Source organism: Struthio camelus, chromosome 2 (assembly GCF_040807025.1).
Source record: "Struthio camelus isolate bStrCam1 chromosome 2, bStrCam1.hap1, whole genome shotgun sequence".
Taxonomy (NCBI): domain Eukaryota; kingdom Metazoa; phylum Chordata; class Aves; order Struthioniformes; family Struthionidae; genus Struthio; species Struthio camelus.
In genome coordinates, this window is record NC_090943.1 from 63,622,173 (window position 1) to 63,640,895 (window position 18,723).

An 18,723-nucleotide genomic window follows, 5' to 3' on the forward strand; every position below is an offset into this window, starting at 1 on the left:
GCCCAAACACTGCTATATATAACTTTTTTTCTTGTGTGACACTACTCGAGAGGAAATGGTTTGTAACTTAAAAGAAAAGGCCTAGTACTTTTCTTTTTTTGGCCAACAAAACCTTGCAGGCATTACGTTTGCTGCAGCAGCAAAATTGCAATAAATCTTCAACTCAGAAAGCTTTCTGCAACCATATTTTGGGAAGTCCATATTAGTGTGGACTAAGCGTCACCTTAGATATGCTTTTCCTCCCCTTACTCTTCCGAAGGCTTAAAATTTCAGTTTTAATGATGACGGCAGCTTCCATCACTAGACAGAAACGAGGAAGCTGCGCGGAGTACGCGCCGGGCGGTTCAGCTGTCATCTATCAGGGCAAAGCTCGAAACGCCCGATTTGCAGCGATCGACCGCCTTGGTCTCGCCAAGCTGCTTATTAAAAACCTGCTCACGTCTGCCAAGTTTGCAGACGACCCGGGGCAGGAAACGAGGGCGGCTGCGGCTCCCCGGCGCGGGGAGGCTGCGCGGGCACCCGCAGCCTAGGGCACCCCGCGAGGTTTCTCTCGGCAGCCCCTGTCCCCGCTGACTCCCTTTCCGTGGCTCCCCTACGCGCCAGCAGCCCCCCCGTTAGCGCGGCCGCGATCGCGTCGAAGCCATGGGGGAGGACGGCTCCGAACTCGCATCGAATCCCCGCTCCGCCAGGAAATTACAGTGCTGATGGGTTCTATTTTTTTTTGTTGTTTTCTACAGCGACATCAAACATTTATAGTGACACTTATAAGAATATATTATATATTTATATAAATATATAAAATATTTATATAAAATATATAAATAAATACACATACAAAATATGGCATTACTTTCCAAGAGAGCTGTTACATTTCACAGGCCACCTTTCCTTATCCCACTTCCATTGTCATACAGAGTTTGTCATGAAGTTCAATAAACAGTCAGCCTCGAATCGGTGCCAAAGACTTCCTTATGTGAAAGCATCACGTATCAGCACAAAACCAAAACACTTCTCTTGTGATTAAAAGGACATATAACATCATGGCAGAGAACTGGCTTAAATATTTAAACCAAACGGTTCTTATTCTATGCTCGGATGCAGGCAAATCACTTCCACCAAAGTCAAAGGAAGCAACAGTCGTGCAGTAGGAAAAAAAAAAAAAAAATGAAGCGCACAGGTCTCAAAGCTGGGTCCATAATCCCCCATCGTGTTGGCATTGACTTACACAGAAGTTCCTCATACAGAATATGTGCTTTGGTAGAGTATATCAAGACAACAGAGAATAGATACAGGCTTTTAAAAATAAATAAGCAAACAGAAAGAGTCATACTGTAATGGCAATTTTTTGTCCATGAATATTTTATACTAGCATGGACAGTTCTGAAGGAAACAGAGGAAATTTAAGCCCTGTTGCACTAACTGAAGCAAAGAACAGACAGAAGGATGCTTTACAGAGAGCTTCAGTGCAACTGTCAATCTTTCCAGTGGCATAATTCAGTGATGGGTGCGTTAGAAATACTAATAAAGTAAAAAAAAAAAAACAAAAAAAAAACAACCAAACAAACCAACATTTAAAAAAAGATTAGCTTGGTATTTGTAGCTATTTCAAATGAGGAAATTTAACCTCTTTTGGAAACATTTCCTTCACTCCACAAATCCATTTCTATCATGTAGGATAGGTCAGTGTGTATGCATATGAATCTATACATATTTGTAAATCATCCCATCCCCACGGTTTCTCTTTGCATACATAAGTTTACACTAAAATTATTGTGTAATATTTGGTATTCACATGTTACATTTAAATAAAGTTTATTAAAAAACAATTATATTAAATACAGACTAACAGAATATTCATCATATATTTTACAGAAAAAATAGCCATGTCTTTATTTTAGAAATACGTTTCTTTAAAAAGTTCTTTGAGATTTTTATAAAACATTTTACCCGTGAAGATAAGTTTCCCGTCAGACCTGTAAAAAAGCTTAAACTTTAAATCCTTGTGTTTTTTGTTGTTGCTGTTGTTGTTTTAATTTTTTTTTTTAAACAAGCTTACAATCTATAAACTCTTTAACATAAAACACAGTATCTTTCGGGATCAAATTGGTCACAGGCCGTTCTTTAAAAAGTCAGTGGAGACTCCCTGAATCCATTCTGAAGTGCCTTTTTAAAAAATTTATTTATTTTTTCCTCTCTCTCCTTTCTGGGTATCAATAGTGCAGATTTACTTGGGAAGTCAGAGCTCCCTATCCGTGCTATAGGGAGCCCGAAGCGTGTCGGTGGCGGGGTGCAGCTGCAGAGTCCCGAGAGTCCGTGAATGCCCCGGCAAGGCAGGAGGCAGAACGCACAGCTCCACGTGCAACGCAGTCCACGGTTTTTGCCCAGCCCCTCTGAGGTCTCCAATACGTCGAAATGCCACACACGGATGCCAGAAGAGATGGTCTCTACCCCCTCATTTGCTTTCCAAGTTATAGCAGTGGACGTCTCCTTTTCCCTTCCCATCATATCCAGGAAGCGGCTGTCCGTATTTATCCACGCACCAGCAATAACCTCTTTTTCGGCCTTTGGATGGGCGGCACTGAAACAGAAGGTAAGACTCCGTTAGCACCGTTTTTATTTTCTCACTTTGTTTTACATTGCAGGGGTTCCTGCTCATTTTGTAGCTGCGTTACTGTATCTTGGCCATAGCCAACATTGCTAGAATTCGATAGAAACGTTATTTCCACTACAACGCATTACAATAAGAAACTACCTTCTCCATCAGTAAACTATTTTGGGCCTAACTATCTCAGAATAAAAATACTCTAAGAACTACCAAAAAACCAGTCTTTTGAACTACTCCCTATCAGATTAGGCAGCACACTTGTCTGCTGAACAAGGACTGTTTACAACAGTAAGGGCTGGTGACTGGGACCCTTTCTTTGGACCAGAAAGCCCACAGATTTGTTCTACACTAAAGCATAGGTCTGGCAAAGACAACAGCTCTCGCAGCAATAAACACCCTTAGCTTGCATCTGCTTGCTGGAGGAATTTCAGTACTGTAGTTGACATTTATTAACAGATACATAATCCTTCTGTAATGGAGTTATCACTTCAACAACTGCTAGGTATATATTAGAACTTTACACGTATATTTTCCTATAAATAAGGTTGCTTATATATTAGGTCTATAACCTAAGGCAACTTTAGAAGTCAGTTGCCTAGTGGAATTTGCAAACAATACTAACCAACCTGAGACTACCACTACACAAGAAAATAAACAGACAACAACTTTAGAAATAATAATGCAGTAAATAAATGGATAAACAAGTTTACCATGTACTAACTAACAATGTTCCCAAGAAAGCAAAAGTGATAAAAAATAGACTAAAGAAGAAAACCCTGCAGGTTATGCTCTTCATGTAACTCCGGGCCCAGTTCAGCCTACAGGAACCTCTCGGACTCTGCAGGGTTGCCACCTGCGCGAAGGGTGAACCTACCCCTCTCCATGGACATAGACATCTTACTAAGTTTTCCATGGTTAACCTCCTGGCAGAGACAGAGCCTCCACCTATGTCAACTAAAGATTTGAGATTTGATAACAGAGGATTCACTGCAAATGCTAACAGAGAAGACCATTTTAGTCAGGTCAGCCATATGAAGCAGAAGGTGACACAAGCCTACCAAGCTTTCCAAGGTTATAGCTGGATCCATTGTACTGCCAACCTGCAGGAAGAACAGGCTAGACAGACTGAAGCCACTTACGCCCTTCAACGCTCTAAAAGCTATCACACAAACAAGACCAGATTAAACGGCTATTTATATAATTCTTCTGCCTTGAGACTTTTACTTGGAGCATGAAACTGCCTTTTTAAAATACAGTAGAAGCCTATACACATACCTTGTAATTCTCAACTATACGTCACCTCTGAGATCACCCTCCAAGCAATTCAAGCATTTCAGAGGTGTAGGCTGGGTACCAGCCGTGGGTGTGCCATGGGCTAGATAAGCTTTGCCATTACCACTCAATTGCACTGTTCTCCAGACCCTCATACAAGTGTCCTTCCTGCTGTCTCACATGATGTAGCCATGCTCACAAAGCTAGAGTATCTTTTCCAGGTGCAGGTGCACTGGGAAACATCAGGTAAGTGTTGGGCTTCACACACTGCCAGAAGAATCTGACCCTTTCCATGTCCAGTTCAAGACCTCAGGAGTAGAGGTAATACATAGGACAGAAATGTGATTATGGGCAACTCCTGGGACTGTCCAGACCAGCAGAGTGGCCCCTGAGCTTATTAATTTGTGGCAGCAGAGATTAGCAAAGACAGTCATCACTAGGAACTTGAGAAAGTGAGATAGGAATAAATTACACATTAGAAAAAAAGTCCTGAACCTGCCACCATGATGGGACCCTAAGTTTCCACAGCCCTTTTTCAGTGTTTGCATAGATCATTTTGCTGGGCAGATTCTTCTGCCTCTAGAATGTTTGCTTCCATCTTGCTTATTCTGTTTTGGAGTACACGAAATAACATTAAACACCATAACTGAAAATAAATCTACCTTTGTGCTACATTTCTGAGTAGGAAGTCTAGTGCAGAAATAATACAATGCCTTCTCTTCTTTGTGTTTGCTGTCCTTCTTCATTAGTCCTACGCAAATGAATGGCAATTCTGACAGTAAGATTATGAGATCAGGCTTAAAGTAAATATTGGCTTATGTTAGGAAAGGGCAAAGAAGTATAAGCCTATTGAAAGAAGAGCTACATTAATAATTCACTAAACTACATGATTAGTTGTACTTCAGTTCTAGCTATCTGTTCAGTTTGTTTTCCATACCAAACCTTTAAATATGAAATCAATGTATGCTTGCAAATGTTCTCTAGGATTTTAGTGAATGGCTGCCCAAAACTCACTGCAGTCGATGGGAAGTTTTTCTTTTAACTTGAGTGGTGACTGGATTGGATTCCAGCTGAAGTGGTGTTAACATTTAGCACCTTGAATTCTTCATGTACAGAATGAAGTAAGTCATAAACGACAACCTTTGCATGATTTAAATTTTACAGATAAGGAAACTGAGGCAGAAATTCTTAGGTTGTTTTTCCCAAGACCACAGGCACAGACAGAGCCAGAATTAGAAGGCAGGGTTTCTGGCTGCCAGCCTGGTGCTCGGGCGATGAAACTACACTTCTACTAATAATAGTAACACATCCTCCTCTTTTAGAAGCACTATATGAAGTGTGTTACACAACTCTCGCTGATTCATAGGCTTGCATCACTGTCAAAACAAATGATCAATTAAAGTTATCTCACGCTGTTGGGGGTTCCAATTGCTTTTTACAGCCACATAATCAATGTTTGGAATTAAACATACTGTGAAGTCAGTCTGCAGCAACACACTCCATCCTATTAAGAATTTTTTATTTCTTCTAGACAAACCATTTGAAAAAATGAAACCCTTAGATCATGTGGATTAGAGCTTTGCTGCTGAAATGACATTCTGTCTGTGAGGAAACAGAGAAATGATTTACCTTTTCCAGTCTGTGATATTGTACTACCTGCTCAGTCACGCTGTTGATAGCAGAGCACTTCTGGTTCAAAAGGGATGCTTTTATCCTGAAAGGGCTAGCTTGCATTCTCTACTGAAATGACGGATAATTCTCATAAAAATAAAAATAAAACAAAAAACCCCCACTCTTCTAAATTTGGTACTCCACAGAAACTTCAAGGCTCTGCTCAGCTCTTCTATATGACTTCAGAAGCCCAAAAGAGCTGGAAAACTGCCCAAGCAGTGGAGCCAATAATTACTTCTGATAGAAACACCAGCTGCCAGCTTTATGCCACCTGCCTCTCTGCCTTCCGCAAAGAAGTGCCGCAGAGGCATTCTTGGGGCACAGCAAAGCATATGGTATCCCATTTAATTCCTGGTCAGTGCAGAGGTCTCCATGGAGCTACAATTGTGATATCTTGGAACAGACTGCAGACAGCCTTGACATACACCTCGGGCCATTTTGGCTCCTGTCAAGCCCAACTTTGTTTTCAGTGGAACAATGCCAACTCACATTTAGGTGAATATCTGGCTCCAGTAGACGAATATGGGGCAATTCAAAGATAACTCTAATTTCATTAAAACTTTTCTTTTGCCTGCTTGAGGCAGAAATGTGCCTGTATAAACACATTTCATGTAAATATACCTATATACCACAGTTGTATAGTACAGCCTTACATATTTGATGTGTTAAGATAAATCTAAATTTTAACAGGTCTGATTTTTAAAAAGAGATTTATATATGAACACAATGTCTGAAATATTTTTCCTGCTGCACCTTGACAGTTAAATTTACGTTCTTAAAATTTGTTTCACACAGGAAAATTACTCCCTGTGCTAGTTCCTGAAAAGTCAATTTCTAGACAACCACAAATGTCATGAAAATCAATTGCTTTCAACTTGATTAGAAGACCAGGTGACCAGGAAGGCAGATTATACTAACATGCAAAGTGCCCCATGAGGAAGTTTTACTGCTTTCCAGGGGGGTCATAATTTATCAGATTCCTCCCATCACACATCTACCTACATCATCATTCTAGTCCTTTTAAAGTACCTCTCTTTTGCTTTTGGCTTGCAATTCGTTGCCTGGTTCTATACTGAGATATCTCTGTATTGGACTACATGTGTGCACGCATCCACAAAACATATCACTGGCACTCAGAAAAGTAATTCAAAGTATTTAAGAGCATACATTAACGTGAACTTGTCTATCACAATCCCTTTGAGATACGACATTAAATCAAGACACGAAGACCCATTATCTTGTAAATTGCCACATAATTCACCCCAGTGTAGTCCCTGGAGCTGACTGCACAAGGAGTAGAAACAGATGTATCTGCCTTTGTGAAACAGTCTGCTGGGTCACGAAGTAAGTCTAAAGATGAACCAAGGAGAAAATACAGCGGTTCTGACTCCTAATACCTGATCCAAACGTTCAACAGTACAGTAATGTGACTATTGCTGTATGATAGTGAAACTATTTTGGGAAGGAATTAACTATTTTCTCAGACCAATTCACAGCAGCACTCTCTGAGGACCACACAGGACCACAGTGCACTGAACTGCACATCCAGCCACAGAATTTTAGAGATACCGGAAGGGAGAATGAGAAATGCTTACTTCACGCTCGTTTCTTTGATGGCTTTACTGTCTATTTCTTAACAGATTATTCTGAATTTTGTTGTCACAATGGAATATCATGGAACGGCAGACCCAATGCTGCTAATAATAGCAATGAAGGATATCAATAAAACAGCCTCGCATTGTGTTAATCAGATTAGACACCTGCTTACGGTTCCCAAAATATCAGACCTACATTTTGATGCTCCAGAAAAAAAAACAAATACATATAATCACTGCACTGTTTTGCACACAGTGGATCCAATCTGGCCAGGAGTCACTTATTTCTCAAACTGCTGCTTTATTTTTCTGGCAGTTAATTTTAGAAGGGCAATGTAAATACATTATTTTTCATTTCATCCTGTGTTCCCTAAGCCTTACCTGTGAAGGCCTGTAAGGGCTGATTCAAGTTCTTTCAAGTTGATTCTTTTAGAAGGGGAGCACCCACACTGCATTTAATGTAGAATACATGGGCTCCACTTGTGAGCATCTCTTACAAGAGCCTGAGCTGTCTTGAACTACCACTGATACTACAGGGACTTGCGTTAACTTGGCACAGCGCTTGCAAAGCTGGCCACGTATGAAACTGCCCCTGCATCTTCTACGTGTGCTGCCCAAACAGACCGTTACATTTAGTGTAAGAACCTTTTCTAAAGCACTTGCAAAGTCTCCAAATAGCCTGAATACAAACCAGAGTGCAGAAGCATGTCTTTGTTTCACGCCATCAGCTTATTCTGGTAAAGGAACTTCTACGAATGAAGACTAGGAATGGCATGAAAGTGTACTATTCTTGTTTCCTTTCTTTTCTTCTTTTTTGGAATGGAAGAGTGCACGAGCACCTCAGCGGCAGAACTGCCACTGCACAGTAATGCACCTTCACCTGTGTTTGCTGTGGATCTAATTTATTACCTACACACCAGAGAGTGTGCAAACCACCGTCTTACTGCTGATGAAGCAAAGCCCTGAGAGTCTAACGACAGATGAGAGAAAGATCAATGGAACAAAGTAAATATCAATTTGTGGTCTTCTGTAATACCTACCAAAGGATAAGGACTATGATACGCTTGCGTGTCTTGAACGTGATTCAATTATATACTATTCTAAAGTAGCTAAGTAAATGGCTTTTGGCACAGCCACAAAGCACAGAGCCAACCTCGCTCCACAGCGCAGCTCACACAGAAGCCCACAGTATTTTCTGAACAAACGCAGGCTGAGATATGAGTATCACTGGCAGCTCGTCTACATACAATGGCACGGGAATTGACATGAGGGTCTCAAAACTCCAGGCGAGGAAAAGAAACTCCCCCTGCTCGAGAGTATCACCACCTGCTCAGGAAAAGCTTGGGTGGACAGACGAGCTCGGCAGCATGTAGCCAAGGTCGAACAGCACAGTCTCTGTGGGACTGACGGAAAAAGGGAATATCGGGACCCTCGGCCCTTATTGCCAACACCCCACCTGACACTGCTTGCTTCTCGCAGAGCTCAAGGGAAAACCTGAGGGGCAAGACTATTTTTAAGAAAGCTGGAAACCAAACAACACAGGGACACCTTTCTTAAAATGAGGTTGTCTGGTCTGAGGTTGGCCTCTCACCTCCAATTAACAAACGGCATTAGCTAATAACATGTTGAATAAGTCACTCCTGCGGTTACCAGAGATACAGAGGAGGCGGCTGACTTGTGTAAACCCAAATGGCAGACAAAAGATGGTCCACAAACAAAATCTTTCCTTACAGAGGTTTGCCTTGGGGAAAATCTTAAAGAATCTTTGGAATTCAGGAATTTTTTGAATTACACCAGGAAATAGGTTTAGGGATGGGACAGTAATGAAATACTGGGCTTATACGACACGTGTACACTAAGCAAAGGACCTGATATAATTTGCACTCCTCCAAGTTCCCGAATGAGCTTCAAGGGCAGCACTGACTGGAGAACAATGCAGTAGTTCAGTCTGGACACAACTGAAAAGCAGGAATACCTGCCATTTAGGTCTGCATTTTTCAACAAAGGTCACAACCCCAGAGCCAAATGCAAATGGAAAACCAAAGAGGGTTGAGAAGCCACCCTTGCTGCAGAGTAACTACCAAATGTATCGCTTTCATGATAACACGACCTGGATTTTGGAAGTGATCTGTGCAGCATATAAAGGACAGATATATGCCTTTCTCAAGTTGCTTTTTGTAATATGATCTAACCCAGTTCTTCTAGGAACTCTCAGGCAGCTATTTACAATTCAAAGCATTGATCTATTGCAGTCATATGGTGACTGCAACATTTAGCTCTGTGGGTTATTACAGAGGCATTGCTTTTTTTAAATTGAAGGGCATTAGTATCTAGGACACCAGCCAACCCATGTGTGATTAGGTATGAAGTTTCACAAATTAATCTGTTGTCATGACCAACAGCAAATAAAAACACCGTTCCCACTTGACAAGGTTCATTGCCATAAGATCAGGGCCTAAAAGTGGGATTAAACGAGTACCTTGGTAAAACGCTACGTAACGCCTTCAGCAAAGATGCATAAAAAGTAAAACGTATTCACTGAAATGATCAAGACACTGTACTTACTTGCTTTTTCTTGTAGAACCCCTTCTTGTCACAATTTGGAATATGGAAACCCCTGGGACTCAAGACATTCAGGATCTTTAGGTGGTTTAATGTGTCTTCCATTTCTCTGCGACAGGGACCCTGTTAATGAGGATGGTTTAGATAGCACAAATGAAATTTCATTCTCAAATGCTGTTTTTCACACAAGAGTTTAGTAAATCTTTAAACAGGAAGAAGCATGAAACCCAAATATGCTATTAAAACAAAAGGATGGCTAGAAATGTCAACAGCAGACCATTCAGAGGTAAAACTTTGAAATTATGCTTTTTTAAGGATAAACTGATTTCTAAACACTGAATGCCCTATGCTATGCTCAAACTGGCATTTCGAGTTGTAATCACAGCCACTTACACCTAAGGGAAAGCCTAAGCAGTGCTTGAGTCAATCACACATACATAACTTATGTCAGGGAAACAGGGAAAGTTGGGAAAGAAGGCAGGGGACTGGCAATAAACCACTCAGTAATTCTTCCCTAATGCCATTTATCTTTGCGATACTGCTGGATCCAAAAGCTTAAATGAAATGAATTTAATTGAAAACAAGTAGTTTTGCACACTGTATATGTATATATAAAATACCGCACAAGATCTTTCTCCTTCTCTATCTCTGTAGCTGAGTAAATGTCTAAATAATGTAACTTTGGACAACAGTTCTAAATTTCAGCTGGACCAAACAGATGCAGCCTTACAAATGAATGGCTGCATGCGACATTTTCATTAGGTAAGTCAGTCACTTTTTGCATCGCTTTCTCCATCTATGAAAGGAGGACAATAATGCAATGAGGATTAGCTTTAGGACACTGAGATAAAACAAACTTACAGAAGCACTTTTAAGAGCGTGTCTCAAATGCCAACTAATTATTTCTCACTGCAGCCCTTTGAGGTAGGGAGTAAAGCATTACCAGCCCCATTTTACAGGCAGAAAAGCAGGAGCAGAGGAGCTCAAGATTTGCCAGAGGCCAAGAAGGCAGTCAGTGTCAGCAAGGGGATTAGAGTTCAAGAATTACAGCCTGCAAATTCTGGGCTTAGCTGCGCTCCTGTTTGAGCATATTATTGACTCAAAACACCAACCCACTCCTTAAATGCAGACCTGAAGAAATTCCTTTGCATGGTTACATGGGTTTAAAATGTTTAAGTTGCTGTATCAACACAAAGACTCATTAGTGCAATTCTTAATTAGCGAAGTAATGATATTTATACTTTCAAGTAGTAATATTAACAGTTTGCTCATATAAAGTGCCTTTCATCTGAGTGTCTGAAAGCATACAGACCCAACCGTCCTACTGAAGTTTAAAATTGATTTTGTAGTCAGCAAATACCTTCCTTGCAGCTTTCATACATTTTCTTTCAGTATCAATCTCACAAGCTCTGAACGTGTTCTTTAAACTGCTGCTCTTATTGGCAGCTCCTTAAATAAACAAAACTGTTCAGACACACTGACTGCAGATCACACACTTCCAAAGGTTTGGTCCCGAGTTAGGCCTACAAAAAGAGCAACAGCTTTTTTTTTTTTTTCTTCCCAAGTAGACTTCAAGAGTCAGAGGGATCAATATCAAAAGCAAACATACAGACATAGCTAAAAAGGCATTTGCTTACAAAGGCATCTGTCCCAGATGGACTTATTTCTGGTCTTTACAGCCATGAGCAGTTTTGTTAACTCAGTGGGCCTTTGCACATGAGTTCAGGCTACCACTTAAGGGGAAATGCTTTTCCTAGTTAAGGCCGGGACCCTATTTCCTTAGAGCTGCTAAGTTGATTCTTTTACTATAAACAGTTTATTTTTCTGTTTCTGGAAGGAGGATATGCTGAAACTCAGATACGGAAGTATTTTTACTAGAATACTGGACCTTGTTGCAAACTAACAATGCAGTATAATCAGCTTCGCTGTTTTGATGTAAGAGGCCAAATGCCCTTCAGACAGAACTTTCTGCCGCATGCAGGTTTTGAAACCTTCCTTTGCAGATGGGAAACTATATCTGGTTCCACTATGCCTCTTCTGATGAAATGCCAAAGTGTATCCAGCAATTATTTTTAAAGCCATCTGGCACAGGCACGAGAATAACCAGGTCATCGGCCAAGAAGTTCCCAGACAGCAAGTATTCTCTCCTCAAATGCACCATATTCAGGTTGACCCGCGTAGCCTGTCTCTCTGCTGCACGCTGTGTGCTGGTGAGACATCCCTGTTTATGCAACAGGACCACGCAATGGAGGTGGCGTTCTGCATGTCGTACAAATAATGACTAATCAGCCCAGGCCCTTCAGCCCAGGCTAAGTTTCTCTTCCCTGATTTGCTCCAGGGAGTGTGAATGCAGGGCGGCTGCACTGAAAGTAAAGTCTTCCCCTTTTTTGCATTGTGGCAAGTAAATAATGCTGCTTGCAACCAAACTTAATGATGATATTGTTAAGCCAGTTCTGAGCCCACACTTACAAATGCATGCTAATTATAGGTGGAAAGGAGAACTGCTCTCTAAGAATCTACTAGTGAAAATCATATTAAAATCAATGTAAACATCAATACATTAGGCCTCTGTGTTTTCTGAACACGATCTATTTGGTCTGCTGATCATCCGCATTTGCAAGTCTAATAGTTTTACTGGTCAAACCAGTACCATCCAGAATTTCCCAAATGGCTGCAACAATCATCACCATCTGTTTTTTGTATTTATCTTGTCATATGCGCCACATGCATAGGCACGCACGCACGTACACACACACACACACACACACGTACGTGTGAACACTCACATGCAGGAAAATACATTTTCATTTACAAAAATACTTACGTATTCAGTCTCTTGTTTGGATTCAGAAGAGAAATTCAGTGTATCTGTACTTTGTGAATCATATTCCACTTTGTAGCGTTGTGTATTTTTGGCTTGCTCTTTCCTGATGATATCTATTTTGATGTGCTGTGAATGCGATTTGGGATCTGACACCCTGTGAGAGTTTGGGATGGCCTGATTTTCTATGCTACTGGTACTCCGGTCTTCTTCTGAATCACTGGAATTTCCTTCAAGTAGAAAAAAAATCAGTGACGAAAAAACGTTAATCAACTGTCAGTTAAGTCTAGACCACTAAATTAGTCTATCTTCTTAATTTTTCTTTACCAAATAGGAATATATAAAACCATGAACAATTTAGCATCGTGCGTGCAAAAGCATCTTTAGTGCGAAGCAGAAAGAACAGTGATGACTTTTATAACTGAAGAAACTCTTTACTAGATTCTAGTGAATCTTTCAAAGTGCTGCTGAATCCCCAGCCTGCCTTTCCAATTACTCTTTTGAAAGCTCTTTACGTTAATCGGATTCCAAATCGTTTTGGAGTCGCGGATGCTCAAATTTCTTGCTTGCTTCACGCTGCAGTTTTTTTCGCTTCCCACCAGAAGGGGGCAGGTTTGTACCACGGCCTGACCGTGCCCCGAGCTTGGACCTGCCTCAGAACTCCGTCCGCGACTTCACCAACGCCAGACAGGCGCAAAAGCATTCCAGTAATGTATCCCTGACCTAGAGCAGATTTAATGAAGTTTAATGAAATGCAATTAACTTGTGTAACTCATTGGTTTTAGTGTGACTCTGTGTCTTTCCCAGGAAAGTAATTAAGAGAAAAGGCGTTAATACAAGAAGTTCTACCGGGTTGGGTTTGGTGGTTCTAATTAACAATTTCCAACACTGCTTTTCTATCTTAATTCTGCTCCCCAAACTGAATGGCAGAGGAAAAAAATAGCGCCTTTGCACTCTTAAACTGTTTAAAATCAGAAACATTTCTAGGTGTACAAAATAGACAAAAAACTGCCATTCATTCTGTAATGGTGTCAAAGGACAAACATCTGCTTTCATTACGAGCTTTAAAAATATTTTCTCTTTAAACTACCATCCGTGAAAATACAGGAGAAATACTTTTTTCTTAAATACTGCATGAGCACAGTGTTCCCGTACCTTCTGAGGTATTTGTCTACACTGCGTTTCTCTCTTAGGAGGCTCTTGCAGAGTAACTGTAACTGGCTGTATTTCCTCTGTGGAATTTTTCAAGTTTGTATCTTCCTACCCGCTAAGTCACACTAGTTGCTGCTGCATTTCAGTGCCTTGGCTGCTGTCCACTCTTTTTTTTTTTTTTTTTTTTTTTAGAAAAAAAGGAAATCATTTTGGGAGTGTACAAGGATAACTGATGTGCAAGGAACATCCTGGAAATCTGCATTAAAATTATACTCGAGGGCTCACTGAAAAAAACCACAAAAGCCAAGAAACTCAATGTTCAACCTGAAAGGCCATGTTCCTGTAGCCCATGGAGTCTTAAGTATTTCAACACGCAGCCCAGTGGCCCCGGCAATACACACGCACAGGGGAGGAACGCGAGAGGAGGAGGAGGAGGAGGAGGAGGGATCAGAGTTAACATCTCGGTGCCAGTGGTTTTAGTGTAGCCACTGCTGGCAATGGACATAATTGACCAGGAAAATCCAACTCCCAGCGCAAATGGATTAAGGAAGTTTAAGTCTTAAGTCTAAATTTCCTGGCTTTTGTGGGTTTAACTCAGACTCTCAGTGGTATTTGAACATATTTTCAGTGGTTTAATGTCCTGTTTTTGAACAGTGGTATTTTTTTCCACATTCTCAATGAAATGTGCACGAGGTGACACAATAGAACGTTAGAAACCTAAATCTCCTATATATAAATACTATGCCTCATAGGTTTTCTGCAGTCAGTCCCGTTCAGTAGTTTACCAGGTCTACCGCAGAGAGCTAGAAAGTATTCCTAATGTGCATTAAATAATCATCAGGCTGGTCATTTCACAGTTTATATGGACCTTCATGCCTAGACAGCATTTCTTACATTTGAATTCTGAACAGCTATAATGTAACATTTTAATCTGTAAAGCGCATTCTGTCAACTCTGTTCTATCAAACTTGGTGCCATGTTACCTTTAAATTCAGTCCTAATGGAAATAAAAGCGCTCTGTGAAAAAGTTACTTGCCCTCTTTTAAAAACAGACTAGAACAGTTGCATATGCACACTGCATCATCTCATTTTAGCGCCTAAAAAAACTGAACTGTAAAATAAGTCTTTGGCCTACTATATTTGGTATTAAGAAGCTACTGTAATACACACTGCCCACACCATTTCCTAGCAGTTTCTATAAATTAATAATGTCAGAAAGTGCAGCATATGATGCAGGACCTAGCTATGTATCAGGGAGAAGGTCTGACCCTGCCCAGAAAGGGTGTGTGATGTGCGAATCTCAGTTCCTGAGTGTTGGATTTAGAGCTGAAACTCTAGTAGTCCCCCTAAAGAGGCGGGCACAAATCGTTACATGGGTTCAGCATATTTCTTCCTTCTCGAACACGGAGTTTTCAGCATTCAGTCCTTGAACGTGAACTGGAAGGGACCCGCTTTCCACTTTTTAAGCAATCAAAGCTCCAACTGATTTCAAAATAGGCGTGCTCCCTGAGCCAAGAATGCACAAACAGGAACTCGGCATCTTGACTATTTAGGCTGAAAATGGAAAGATTTTCAGCAGGGATCTAAAGTACAGCTCTACCTTCCCTCTTCTCCTTGCCTAACAGTCATCGTCACGAGACAATACTGCTTCATTAAATAGTGCCAAGTCTCGGATATCTGGAGGGAGACTTCCCCTCGCTTTTCAATTCATCTGGAGGATGAATATGCAAAGCCAAGTTCATGGGATGACGGAAGTTGCTCCGTGTTCCGACGAGATTTAAAATTTCAATGAGTACCTTTGAAACCTCGCTCATTCAGATCGTCACAGCTTGGGAGCAGCACATAAATAATTATAATAAGGCATCTCCTACTGCCGGAGCAGCCAGTTAGCTGGAGCCCTGGTGCCACTTCCTCTTGCACAGCTAAGGAGAGGCCAGCCAAAGAGTCCCTGCAACCCAGCAGAAAAACGCCAGGCTTTTTAAAAATGCAAACAGTGGAAAGCCTTTTGACACACTTTTCTATTAAATAAATGTTAACATACTTGCTGTTGGTTAGCAAACAGTTTAATGAAATGTTTGCACAGAGGGACTGTGCTTTCTTGATCCGAATCCCAAGTTTTCCTGTCTCTGAAGTTTCCAAATGTACATGGTAACAGAACTTTTTCCAGCCTTCCCTGCCTCTTAAAACACAACAAAACACGCTCTATGAACGTCTCATTTACAAGACATGCAACAGCTATGGGAAAGTTTCGCTGGACCAAACATTTACTTGCAGTGCAGGGGAAAACAGCGTCCTCTTAAAAATACTGCTGTGCAAATGCTTTGTTCTGAATAACCACCTTCCTGAGCTAGGGAAGCACTTAACAACCCCCCCCCCCCCATCTTTTTGGCCTTTTTTCCTGGGTTTAGCATTCTCCTGAGTTAGAGAGACTGCAGCGCAGGAGCTAGCTCCGGACTCTCCGTTTTCTCGTACCCTCTTTCTAGGAACGCTCCCGCTAAATCACCAGCATTTAACCTTCTTCCCTCAGCGATGCGCAGCCCCGGCGGACCTGCCAACACCAGGCACCCATCGGAGCGACGAGCAGCTCCCCCAGATTTTTTTTAAAAGGGGCAACTCCGCCTGTTGCAAGGCACTATTTCCCAACCTCGATGTTAAAGAAAGAAAAGAACCCCTTCACCAAAAAAAAGGGGGAGGGGGCACGAGGAGCCAAACTTAGTTTTCTTCAGAGAAAGCACCTCTCCTTCCAAACGAGCCCAGCCTTGACTGCCGCGCCAGGGAGGCATGGTTCCCGAGTGGGAGGACTCGGGCTCTTTTAGGAGCATCCTAACGCTGAAACGCCGCTCGGGATGCGGAGCCGGGTGCCGGGTGCGAGCATGAGGGGCTTTCCGGCAGGAATCCGCCTGCAGCAAGCGGGCCCTCACCCCTCAGCCCCGGCGTGCAACTTACTTCCCGACTTTTGGGGGTTTTTGTGGGTTTTTTTTTTGTTTGTTTGTTTTTAACTCTCCTCCACCCTCTTTTTGGCTTCCTAAACCCGACCGAGGCACGCATGCAATTTCCACCTCGCCCTCCCCGCAGCCCGGCGGCGCGGAGCCCGCTGCTTACCTGCGGCGTGCGGTCCGGGCAGCAGGAAGGCCCGCAGCTTGCCGCCGGCCGTGGCGTTGGTGCAGAGCCCGCGGCCCTCCAGCAGCGCTTGCAGCGGCCGCGCCTCCTCCGGCCGCGGCTGGCAGCTGAGCCCGGCGCCGCAGCGCTCGCTGTAGATGCCGCAGGGCTGGCCGAGGCGCAGGGCGCAGGTGAGGCAGCAGCCGCAGCCGGGCTCCCGCACCCGCTCGGCGCAGTCGGGTTGCAGCGGCTTGCACTGCTGCAGCGCCCGCGCGTCGCACGGCTCGCAGCGCACCACCGGCCCCGCCAGCGCCGCCGCCGCCGCCGCCCGCCGCACCAGCAGCGCCAGCGCCGCCGCCGCCACTGCCCACAGCACGCCGGGCCGCGGCACCATAGCAACCGGCACCGGGGCGCCGCCGGGGCCGGAGCCGCAGCCGGAGCCGCCGCCGGGGAGCCGCTCACGGCCGGCGCGGCGCGGGGGCAGAGAGCCGGGCAGAGCCCCCCTCACGCGCTCGCACTAAAGCCCCACGCACCGGCCACGCGGCTCCGGGGCGGGGTGGGTGGGTGGGAGGGTGGGGGGGAGCAGCGCCGGGCCGCCCCCTCCTCGCCTGGGGCAGAGCGCAGAGGCGCGTCCAGAGGCACCGCGCGTACCCCCCCTCCCCGCCCCGCTCCGAGGGGGGCTGCGGGAGCAGAGCCGCCGGCAGCGTCCGAGGCAGGAAAGCCACGCTCCCGGCAGCGGGGCACCGCGCGGGCACAGGCACGCACCGACCCTCTCTCTTCAGCCTCCTGCCTGTGAGAGCATAAGTATAAGAGCGAGCTTGGCTGGCTGGCTGGCTGGCAACAAAGGCAACTTTTCCCCCTTTTCTTTGCCTTTTCACTCCTCCCTGCGCAGCGCCTCAGTCACCTGGCTGGACACTAACTTCTTCTTCTTCTTTTTTTTTTTTTTTTTGCCACACACAATACTGAGCAAAAAAAAAAAAAAAAAGTTATAAAATACCTCGTAAAAATAAAAGATTAAAAAATCAAAAAAAAAAAAAGAAAAAAAAAAAAGCCAAGCCAAGACGGTCTGAGGAAAACTTGGTCCAAAAATGCTTAAGAAAAGAAAGAAGGAGAAAGTGGAGGGGATGAAAAAAGAAAAATAGAGGAGGAAAAAAATAAATTAAGAAAGCAAGGTTCCCTCTTTTTATTCTCTTTGTTGCCTGCTATTTGCTTCTACTCTCTGTAACTCTTTGCTCCCATCTGTTCTCTCATGCCGCGGAGGTCCCCGCCTATATAGCGCCCCTGCCCAGGACACGCCCCGGACTATGAATAATGAACAACCTGGCGCTGCGGGAGAAGGGCAGTGACGCTCAAAATCCACATTTCGGCCCAGAAAGTGCTGTGGGAAGGGGAGGGGAGGAGGACGGAAGCGGGGAGCAACCCGTCGCGGCGGCTGGGCTTTATGGGCACTTCTTGGAAATCAGCGCTAAGGGGATGCGGAGGAGCGGGGCCGCATCATGTGCTTTCTGGTGTCGAGAGGGGGAAAAAAAAAGAGAGCCCTCCGCCTTTCGGGATCTCCCCCCCGCCGCCGTCCTCCTCCCTTGGCACCGTGCGAGGAGGCACGAGTAAAGCTCGCGGAGAGTGCCCTTTTTTGGACTCGGGGCTGCAACGCCGTGCGCTGCGGGCCGGCGTGCCCCGTGCGCCCAGGCACGCAGGTTCAGCGCAGCCCCCGGCGCCGGCTGCCGGCACAGCGCGGCCACGCGCCCGCCCGCCCGGCCGCAGGCGCGCACCCACCGCCCGCCGCCGCGCGCAGCGGCCGCCCGCTCCTGCCCGCCGCCTCGCTGCCTTCGCATGCGCCTTTCCCCCGCGGCCTCCTGGCGGCTGCGCGGAACCCTGCAGACCTCCCCAGGACGGTCCCCCTCGCGACGTCTCCTCGCGAACCCGACACGCGAAACAGCGTAACCCCC

General features: G+C 44.3%; 1 protein-coding gene across 1 annotated transcript; it reads right to left on the reverse strand.

The window, feature by feature from the left end:
• Window positions 1–1,795: 1,795 nt before the first annotated feature.
• IGFBP3 (insulin like growth factor binding protein 3) lies at window positions 1,796–17,186 on the reverse strand. The gene is made up of 4 exons (XM_068936079.1): window positions 16,781–17,186; window positions 12,530–12,756; window positions 9,709–9,828; window positions 1,796–2,578 (listed from the first exon to the last, which is right to left on the reverse strand). The coding sequence occupies exons 1-4, from the start codon at window positions 17,169–17,171 to the stop codon at window positions 2,453–2,455; spliced, it is 864 nt and encodes a 287-aa protein (XP_068792180.1). The 5' UTR covers window positions 17,172–17,186; the 3' UTR covers window positions 1,796–2,452.
• Between the last annotated feature and the right edge of the window lie 1,537 nt (window positions 17,187–18,723).

Bases quoted from the DNA above. Each gene is read 5' to 3' on its own strand.
- IGFBP3 (XM_068936079.1), bottom strand. From the start codon at position 17,171: ATGGTGCCGCGGCCCGGCGTGCTGTGGGCAGTGGCGGCGGCGGCGCTG. The intron at 12,757-16,780 runs GTAAGCAGCGGG...TTCTACTTGAAG, and splicing joins GCCCGGACCGCACGCCGCAG to GAAATTCCAGTGATTCAGAA. The intron at 9,829-12,529 runs GTAAGTATTTTT...CCTCATTAACAG, and splicing joins CCAAACAAGAGACTGAATAC to GGTCCCTGTCGCAGAGAAAT.